Source organism: Mastigoproctus giganteus, chromosome 2 (assembly GCF_048544385.1).
Source record: "Mastigoproctus giganteus isolate SK-2022 chromosome 2, ASM4854438v1, whole genome shotgun sequence".
NCBI lineage: Eukaryota > Metazoa > Arthropoda > Arachnida > Uropygi > Thelyphonidae > Mastigoproctus > Mastigoproctus giganteus.
Genome location: NC_143576.1, coordinates 236,295,523 through 236,306,978, shown reverse-complemented (window position 1 = coordinate 236,306,978; position 11,456 = coordinate 236,295,523). Strand labels below are relative to the sequence as shown.

Sequence of the window (11,456 nt, the reverse complement as noted above, 5' to 3'; positions counted from 1 at the left end):
TTCCAAAAAAAAAAAAAAACCCAACAACTGAAATACAGGTTATATTTATATTGTGAATCATATTATAATTAATTTTAATTTATTTGAAAAAAAATTAACATATGATATAACAGCAATTGTGAAAATCCAGTTTTTCTATAATATTTTACTTCTTAAAAAATGGAACAGCTAATTATCAATAAGCTTGTATAGATAAATGATTTTTATCTTTCCAATGCAGATGTACTGAAAAGTTTAAGAATATGGACCACCTTTGAAATGAACAAATTTTATGCAGACCACCAATATCTTTTATTAAAATAAGAAAAATACTATTAATGTAAAACTAAACAGTATAAGCTCAGTTATTCACCACCTAGTTACCCAGTTCCTTTTTTAAGGTCAACATAAGATGTTTATGTTTCCCACCAGCTTTCTGATCTTTTTTTTGGATAGTGTAATTGATGGACAGATTATGGATATAATGAAATACACTTTTGCTGGTTTGATTTTGGTTTTTTTATGGTGCAGCTTTTGCTGATAACTGATACTTTAATGGTGATGTGCAGGCAAAGGAAGGCACACTTCAGAGCCTCTGATGGTCACTTTTGATGTAATATAAACAATACAATATTTCACAATTTTCTAAACAATTTTTTTTTCAAGTTACTTTTACAACACAAATTGTCTTATTAGTGTTTTTATTTAATGCATTTTTGCAATGTTTAATTATTCAATTCATAGTCTTATTGTTATTGGGTAGACAGATGTCCCTTTTTTAATATATTATTTTTAAAACATGCTAGGTGCATGAGCTTTCAGATAAGTGGGCTTTTGCTGCATTTACATTTTTTTTTTCTTTTTTTTTTTTTTTTTTTTTCATATTCTATCATGGAATTAAATGTCTTATGTGAAGTAAAGTGCACTCTTTTCTACTTTTAAATAGTTTCAGCCTACTTATGCCCTATAGAACATATTTTAAATTCATACATTATTATGGAAGTATTATTGGAATGAATTTGCACAGATCTAACCAAAGAAATACGTCTGTTATAAAAATAAATAAAACACACCTTCTATTTTTAAAAAAAATAAAATCAGCTTACTGATCTTAGATAAATGCATAGACTACCCATTTGCTAAGTGTTAGTGAACTACTGGGGGTCCACAGACCACGTGTTAAGAAATGCTATTATATAGATAACCACAAAAACTGAGTTTATTACATAAAAAAAGTAATGATTTATCTAGTACAATTCTGTATATCTGAAGTGTGATTAAAAAACTTCTGGACAGGCTTAAAATTTTGTACTAACCGTAGTTAGAAAAAAATGCATTTGATAAGTGCCAATAGAACGCAATGTGCTGAATCATTTGTGTTTATTTCAAACCAGTGGATGTGTAAGTCACCATCATTTAGTCATTTGTTCTCTATGATTTGTTTTTCAAATGACTGATTTAAAGAACAGTGAGTGAGTGTATCAAGTTTTTCTCAAATTAGGAAAAATTGCTACAGGAACCTACATGTTAAAACTCACTTTAGAAAAGGAAACAATGAGCAAAATTGAAACATTTAGGTGGTTTTTCAAAGTTCAAAATTGGAATGACTTCTGTTAACAATTCTCAATGTTCAGGATGTCTATCCCAAGAAAAACAAAAATGCGTTATGAATTAAAGAACTTTTTCATGAAAGCAGATGTTTTTCAATGAGACTGGAATCTAATTTTGAAGGCACCGAAACATTCAAAAATTTGAATATGCAATGGAGTGGCAAATTCATGTCTCATTTGCTAACTGATGAGTGAAAGCAGAACTGGATCAATGCACAATGAACTTTCAGGAAACATTTCAGAGGGACTCACTTCCTTTTCTAAGGTCATCATAAATAACAAATTGTGGGTTTATGGATATGGCCCCCTAAAAAGAAACAGTCTTTGCAATGGAAGAGTAAACTCAATTGAGTCTGAAGAAGTCTGGACAAGTTTGCTGGTGATTGCGCTTTTCTGACACTGATGGAATTGTGCATTAGGAATTTGTCTCACAGACCCAAGCTGCGGAACAAAGATGTTTTGCAGTCATCAGGAAGATGTTGTTATTTGGTTTTTAGGAGCATTAGCAACTAAGGCCATATTGCTCCGGGATATGTGGTGGTCATTCCCTGACCTTTCCGCATCCTCCGTATTTGGTGGTGACAGGCTCGAACCCTGGTCTAATCAAGAAGCGTGTGCTATGCACTGCAGCTTCAGGAAGATGTGTGATGAATACTTCCAGAAAAGTGCTAGTGGAGATTGTTTCTCCACACAACAATGTTCCTGCTCACTATGCTTTGATCATGCAGGAATTTCTGACCAAAAACTGACTGTGAACTCCCATGTAATTCTAGATCTAGCACTGTGTGACTTTTTTATTCTCTTTTCGAAAACTGAAATCCATACTGAAGGGGATGACATTTTATATCATATAGGTTCAAGAATAATCACAGATTACACTTGCATAGTTCAAAACCCAGGATCTCTACATATGAGATTTGATATCATCCAGATCCAAGAATAATTATAGATTATACTTGCAGAGTTCAAAACCCAGGATTTCCACAGATGCTTCAAAACAATGTCAGAATTACTAAATTTTTGGTATCAGCTTGCAAGAGAACTTATTTTAGGGTGAAGGAAAAAACCCAACATAATCCAGAAACTTCTGATTCCCTCTTTTGAATATAAGTATGAGGAGGGATGCCCATCCTTCATATTTTCTCATATACCAGAATTCATTATTTTATTCAATTCCTCTACAACAGAAATGTGCAATTAGGTTTTCTTGTAACATTTTTCTTGAAATTATGGAGTTTGAGGATGCTTAAAAAATGATAAAAAGATACAAAAAAAGTAAGATTTATAAGATTTTATGTATTTATGGGATAAACATACATATATACTAATTAGGCATATGTCTGTGACTGTTCTTGGATCAAGATGATATAATTAAATAGCTGCATCTACAATAATACTGAGGAGGACATCACTGCAGCCAAGTGAGCCATTTACAAAACAAGATTTCTAAAGAATATAAAGCTTCTTATAAAATGATAATTAATCAAGTGAAGAGGAAAAGGGGAGATTGAATTTTTTTTTTTTTAATGCTGTTAATCAAAATCTCACACTTCTCTAATGTCCTGTTCTCATCACTTAAGCTTTATTCTAATTTCCAGTATTGAATTCCACAAATTATTCTCTAATTATTATTCTGAGATCTCTGGAACTCCATTATAAGCATCCAAATTTTCAAACAATAATTTTTCTTCTTATACATATCTTCTATTCATATAATTATGTCTCTCTTTGTGTAAATATGTATACTTTCTGTGTTTAAGCTTATGTATCTAAATTTATTACAGAACTGCCAGTGTACAGGCAGTTCTCGCTTTATGAGTTCCCGGGTTTACGAGTCCCCCCCCCCCAAGTATCACATATCAACAAAATCGAAAATATGAACATTAATTGCAAAAAAATGAATGTTAAACATTCATAAATACCGCATTCCAAACCACGTGTGTAGCTATACAATACAGTGTATCCCACTTACAATATTAATCAGTTCCAGAGACACCATCGTATCGTTAAAATATCGTAATTTGAATCCAATAACACATTGTTTTTTGGTAATTTGTTTCAAGATCTCGGAAGTTGAAATTTTCACTGAGCTATTTATCTCTTTAAAATGTCATTTTTATGGTCACGAGCGTGACCTTAAGGTCATATAAAAGGTCGTGAGTGTGGTTTGTAAATGTATTAGTTACCAATTAAAATCATCGAAATGCACTACACTTTCATCGTTATCATATGTTCCGTTATAAGAATCAATTTTAAAAGCCTTTGTGATATTTTTCTAAAGCACATTTCTGGAGGTCATGACCATAAAACAATAAAACAATTTGCACTTTCCGATTTATTGGGCTTTTCTGTTACTGCAAGCAATTATACCGATAGCTAGAATTGTGTGGTTTTTTATGTTATTATGGCGAAATGTGTTTCCCCTTTACTGAAATCTTCAATTGTATAAAAACATAAATAAAATTTCAGAATCTTCTCTTCATTCCCTTTTTTTTTTTTTTTTTAAAGCTTTGTGAACTTGTTACTCTGCGCAAATTGTGTTAATTGCAATTTGTGCGTCCCGTTAAAAAATGCTTATGCATGCTATTGAAATTTATAAAGAAAAGAGAAGATTATCATGGAAACAGCTGCCTCTTGAAGCATTTCGGAAGAAAACGACTCCTTGTGCAACAAACCAATGAGTGCTGAGCCAATAATGAGTGATCAATGAGTGTGCATTTAGTCAATGATGATGATGAAGAATAAACATTGTTTAACATTTGTAAGTCGTAAATAATTTCTCTATTATTATAATTTGCTTGATTTTACAGGTTACGTTTTCATTTCTTTCGATAAATCAATCATTGTTTAAACAAACTAATTAGCTAACTAATTTCATTGTTGAGAACATAACCCCTATTTTTAACATTATGTCTATGGGAAATGAATTCCCGCTTTACGAGCGTGCGCTAGGAACGAATTAACTCGTAAAGTCGAGAATTACAACAGTAGTGTAAAAGGCACTGATTTATTACCATGATATTGCACTACCTCGAATAAGTAACGCTTCACCAACGGAGAAGACTATTATTACTTATTCTCAGAGGATACCACCACCCAGACAGCACCGTTTCAGGGCTTAGTGGCCTATTGTCGGTGGGTGGGTAGGTACTCCGGTGTTGCAATCATGTCAACCCAGTTGTGAAGTATAATTCCACAATATGAGAGATGCCAAATGGTGTATTATGCCTTGTATGTTTATTTTTCTAGTACACCATTTGGCATCTCTCATATTGTGGAATTATACTTCGCAACTGGGTTGGCATGATTGCAACATCGGGGTACCTATCCACCTACCGACGATAGGCCAATAAGCCTTGAAATGGTGCTGTCTGGGTGGTGATATCCTCTGAGAATAAGTAATAATAGTCTTCTCCATTGGTAAAGCATTACTTATTCGATGTAATGCAATATCGTGGTAACTCATTGTGAAGGTAGTCACAATATGAGTTTCAATTAAATAAATGCCTTTTACACTATTGTTGTAGTTCACTATTACAAAGAAATTATTGTGCACAGCCAGGCCTCGCATAACGTGAGTTCGATTAATGCGTTTTTCAGTTACCGCTATTTGAAAAAATTATACCACTTTTCACTTTACATGATGCAAGTTTCAGTTAATGCGATTTTTTTTATGTGATAGTTGAAAAAGATTTGAATTGCACACTACGCTTACAGCACGTCGGACGGGCAATAAACAAGCGTTTGCCCACTGCCTGTTTCAGTGTGTTCCATCAACCATTGAAAGCAGACATGTTACTTGTTTGTCTCCTGCTAATAAAGTCATGTGCAGATTACATTTAAAAATTAGAATTTTTAAATGTAAAAAAAAAAATTTTAATTTTTAAATGTAAAAAAAAAAAATTTTAATTTTTAAATGTAAAAAAAAAAAATTTTAATTTTTAAATGAGCCAGATGAAAATGTTACTGCAAAGAATATAACAGTAAAAGAACTAGACGAAATCTTTCGTATTGCAGAGAACCTCAAAACTTTTGTTTGAGGTTCTCTGCAATATTTATTTCGCCACGGCTTAGAGAACATTGTTGTCAGCTATCAGAAATTGATTGATGAAAAAAAAGAAAGCCAACACTGTTCAACTGACCCTGTTCAAATATTTCCACAATAAATAGTTTCTTCATTGTGTATTTTATGCAATAAACATTTAATTCTATAATTATTTTCATTATCTTTTACATGGTATACAGTTAAAAAGTAATTTAAAAGGTACTTTTAAAATTCTGTATGGACATTCCTGAAGGTCACGGACCAATTATAATTTTTCCTATCGATTAATGCATTTCTGTTTTGGGCGATGCACTCATGGAACAAATTAATCGAGGTCAGCCTGTATATACACTGGCAGCTCTGTAGTGAATTTTAAATTCGTGATTTATTACGCCTTGTGTATTTATTTTTCTAGTATCTAAATTTATGTATTCAATCTTTGCGCCTAACAAATTTCACTATTACATATATTCATCTACATTCGTTTTGACTGCAGTATTAATCGATAAACATGTTTAGGATAAAGGTTATAGCATAATATAAATACTCTTTCTTTCCCCACTTTTAAAATTCCAAAAAGTATGTTCCTAACCAATGCACTTCTGAATGCAAAGTGACAATCACATGGTAACAAAATCACTGTCCTGAAATATAATTGGTTGGTTGATATTATTATCAATGAATTTTTCTTTTAGTTTTCACTCCCTTTTTTGAATCTATAGCAAGTCTTATGTTTTCAAGAAGGAAATATAATGAATTGAATACTTTTTAATTTTTTTCTGGGTTGCCCATAAAACATGAATAACAATATATGTAGTAAACAACTATAAAAAATGGCTTATTCCTTTCTTACAAGTACAGTAAACCCTTGCCTTAATGAACCTCAATTTAATGCCTTTCATAAACAATGGACAGCATCCAATAAAAGCTTTCCACCTGCACAGGATCTGGTGATGTGATCCTCAGCCTGATGGTATTTAATAAGTTAAAATATTTTAACAATAAAGTAAATTTAATTCACAGCTAATGAGAGGGCTGGCCTTGCTTCCATTTATTCCAGTTTCAGCCAATACCAGATAAAAAAAAACCAAAAACCAAAATATCACACAAAGCAGTTTTCTTCTCTTTTATGACAACTAAAGTAACTTAGCATTAGTAGTAGCATATGATGCAAGAAAGCAAGCTAGTAACGAATGGGCCTGGTGTACTGGGGTCCATGGTTTTTTTAATAACATACACGTATAAGTTATAAATCCAGTTTAATGTAAGAATACAAATATATACTAACAGACAAATATATACTGTTAGTATATATTTGTCTGTTAGTATATATTTGTATTCTTACATTAAACTGGATTTATAACTTTATAACAGACAAATATATACTAACAGTATATATTTTATATATATATATACTGTTAGTATATATTTGTCTGTTAGTATATATTTGTATTCTTACATTAAACTGGATTTATAACTTATACGTGTATGTTATTAGAAAGCAAGCTTATACAGCATCAGTCAAAAGAGAGAGAAAAAAAAAAAAAAACACTTCCCATTTCACCTATCCATTCCCTCCAAAAGTCTGTCTAGTTCTTCCTTGAATTTATTTAAACTATCAACTTCCACAACGACAAATGGAAGTTGGTTTCAGCAATCAACCACATGCTGGCTAAAAATAAAAATTTTTGCACATCTGTTCCGCAACCATCTTGTTGAAATACTGTACCTAACTTATGTTTGCAGTTCCTTCTATTATAAAGAAACTGTAAACAAGTAAAACTCATATGATGGAAAAATTTTCAGTATAAAAACAAAATTGTGCAAATTGTGCATTGGATGAGGAATTTTGTTCTTGTTAGTGTAGTGTCAAGTTCCTCCATCATCATAATACTGTCTTCAAGATAAAGCTGCCCAAGGTCAGAGAGTCAAATCATAAACTTCATTACTTTGGTTTCACACTCTGAAACGCAGCCTTATTACCACCACTTGAGGACTCTCAGGGAGACAGTTATCTGGAGGTATTATCAGAAAACCACCAGCTAAAGTGTGCAAATTCTTCAAGCCTATGCTCTTTACAAGATTCACTTTATTAGAGCACAGCTAGGTAGGATTATCTATACCATCACCCTCCATCAGCCTACTGAGCATGTCAAAGAAACATCAGTAGGATGTTATGTGCATCTCCAGAGAGGGTATTGAAGAGCTCCTCAGACTGAATATGCTTTTGTCGGTTATTACTCTGCAACACAGCAAAATCTCAAGCTGTCCTACTCCACAAAAGTGGCTAATGCAGTAAGTTATAGTATTATAACATTAAAAATGTTGTAATACTGTTGTAATTTTTTATCATACAGTAAAGCAGTTTTTCATAACACTTTACTAAATGGTGACATTTTCATTTCTTTTGAGTTTAAAATGAACAATTAGACAATGATATATTTTTAATGGACAATTGGCTTCAGTGGATAGTTCTTACCTTTGTACAGTCCCTTAAATTGAGGTTTTGATATATTTAAGTTCTAACTTCCTACAGCTAAATATTTTGGACACACAGTCAAAGGAAGAAATTAATATTTTCTATAAAAACCTTCTACAGCATTAATATATTTACTGTAAAAACCATGAACGATTGACAGACCCTTAGTGTGCAATCACAGACTGCAGAAATATACACTATTCTCAGAAGGCCATATCCATTTCAAAATGGATACTTAACAAATATTTCATAGAAATTGATTTCTAATATTTTCACCATTATAAAGCACTGCATCCTTTTAACAATTTTTATAGTCCAAACACAACACACAAAGACACAATGATATTTTTACTCTCTAGATGCTTTTAAAACATAATCAAAGAAAGGTACTTTGATGATGGAATATGTGTTATAACACTATTCATATTACATTCTACAATATACTTCTATTTCCTAACTATTGAGTTATGCATATTTAGTTAGGAAAAAAATGGTACAAAGCCATTTTTAATGGACCCATTTGGAAAATCAAATAAGTTAACAACTGACAAATGCCACATATGTATTAAGTTTTCACTACTTATGGGAGAAACAAAAACTATACACAGCATTTCTTATTTTTCTTGTAATTTGTGGCTTTTATGTGCTTACTTTTTTTTCTTTGGTCTTGATTTTCTACGTCTGTCTGGTTTCTTTGTCTTGTGCAACCTTCCCACCCTTATCCCTTGCCGACGTCTTACCAACAGTTGTTGTTCTACAAGATCAGCTAATTTGCCTTGCTCAGCAAGCATTGATAAAAAAGTGCAAATAAATTGATCATAGTTGTGAGTTCTTCTGCAATCATCAACCTAAGAAAAAAAAATTGTGAGCAGTGTTACTCTGTTAATATTTGACATTAATGAGAACAATATGAAAACACATATATAATCTTAAAAGTATTTGGACACCTGACACATTACCAAAGTTGGTCCAGTTGGCCACGTGCAAAATATAAGCAGCTATAAAAGTGTAACGGGAATACCACAGTTATCAGCAGAGACAGTATAGGCTATAGTGTATGTTAATGGAGTTGCAATGAAGCCTGTTGTTGGATCACCTGTCTTTGCATGATACAGCAATTTTTTTGAACCAAACTTTAGCCAAGAAAAGATGGAACAATAAAGATGAATAAAGATGATAACATCAATGAGTCTCCTCTAGAAGACTAAGATCATTTACAGGGAAGAATCATGAACCCTGAACTATTCATATTACATTCTACAACACACTATTTCCTAGTTATCAAGTTATGTATATTTATTTAAGAAAAAAATGATACAAAGGCATTTTAATGGATTCATTTGGAAAATTGAATAAGTAAACAAATGCCAAATGACATGTGCCAGTCTAAGTTTTCACTACTTATTGGAGAAACAAAAAAACATACAAAGCATTTCTTATATTTTCCCCTCCCTTTATTTTGTGGCTTTTATATGCTTACTCTTGGTTATGTTATTCCTGAAGACAGTCAGTTCATAGATCTTAACCATTTGATCACTTTCTTTAATCATTTGTACAATACCTGCTAGTTTCCTCCCAGTAACAGAAGCTCAATTTCCTATAATTTTGAAATCTTTTTGATCTTCTGTGGCTTAATATCTCTCTCTCTCTCTCTCTCTCTCTCTCTCTCTCTCTCTCTCTCTCTCTCTCTCTATCCCACTTTGTCAAATTCATCTGTTGCACTATTATTCTCCCAACTCCACTAATCACTTGGAACTCTCTGACTGCCTTTCTTTGAAACCTGACTTTCTCCAGTACAACTTTATACTTCCATTTAACAGAAAATTAATATTTAAGTAATTTCAACCTCCACCTTTTAATAAATTTTCATCACTTAATTTATTAATCAATTGTTTACCTTTATCAATTAACATCTCTGTAGCTTTATCTTTAATTACTATTTTAAGTCCTTTCTTACCAAGCATTATTAATCCTTTAATTGTATCAAATATAATACCACTTCCAGTAATATGTTTATAGATAAATTTGTAATATAACTGTTTGTTTCTGTTAAGAATAATTTATTTTAATTAAATTTATTTAAAATCAGGTTAACCTTCTTAATCAGCTCATATAACAGGTCATCATACTTTCTATGCATATGTAATATATAAAAAATATCTACTCCATTTAAGTTAATTGATCTTCCATATTCATCTGTTAGTGAAATAATTATTTCATTAAATGTTGTTTTATTGAGAGGAAAATATACTGGTGGGTTAGGTTTTTCAATTATAGCAGCAATTGTAGTTTTTAAATTACAGCAACTTGTAGGTTTAAAGTTATATATTACACCAGATTGAATGCAATTATCATTAGCTCCTTTTACAACTGAATAATGTACTAATATATTATCTACTCCAAAAGTAATATTAGATGTATACTTACCTTCATTTAATCTATCTTTATATATCATTTGTTCAAAACCCTAATACAATATATAACTTCCATTCTGAAAAGTCAATTTCATGACCTTCATCTAATTTAATTAAAAATCTCTCCGCGGGCAAATTACTGTCAAAAACAATAGGTGGTTTTTCTGCAGCAAAATGAAGTTTCAAATAATCATTAAAGAAATCTAATTCATAAACGCCACTAGGAAACTTTATTAATTTCAATTTCAAGACTATCAAAATAATTGAAGTGATTATTATCATACTGATTACTCACATTAAACCACGAATAATATGTATTTAACTTGGTTAATGCAATTTCATAAGAATTATGAAATATATCATTCAGATATATCTTTTAAGGTATGTCTGAATATAATTTCAAACATTCTGATGTTTATTTTAGAATCGTAGAACTAATTAGAATTTCACCTATTTACTTCTATAAAAATTTAGTAACTATTGTCTATAAATGCACTCTAAGAGATAACACTGTTTCTACCTAGTCATTACAGTATAGTGAGATGCCAACATGCAGTAGCTTATATAAAGAATATTGTCACATCCGAAAGAGGAGGCACTAAAATATTTAATAGATTGGATACAAAATATTCTGTTTGTTTATATAATTTGTATATTTTGTATCCTACCTATTAAATATTTTAGTTCCTGCTCTTTCGGATGTGACAATATTCTTTATATATTATGGAAGCCGAATCAAAAGGCCTATTTCTAAGTATGTAGTAGTTTTTTTTCAGTGCTTAAGTAAACAGGGTAGCTATCTGACTGAGTTTTATCAGTTGCAATACTATCAAGTGCATACTGTAATATAAGTACATATCATAAAGACTATTACACTTGTATTGAAAAACTTTTTTGTGAAAAAATCTTTCAGAAACTTTTATATTTTA

The 11,456-nt window shown here is 31.2% G+C and overlaps 1 protein-coding gene across 1 annotated transcript in view; it reads right to left on the bottom strand.

The window, feature by feature from the left end:
• Positions 1-8,760: 8,760 nt before the first annotated feature.
• Positions 8,761-11,456, bottom strand: part of caly (ubiquitin carboxyl-terminal hydrolase calypso) — a 175,797-nt gene continuing 173,101 nt past the window's right edge. The window contains exon 11 of the mRNA XM_090390239.1: positions 8,761-8,961. Coding sequence (XP_090246365.1) covers positions 8,761-8,961 — 201 coding nt within the window. The remainder of the gene's footprint in view (positions 8,962-11,456) is intronic.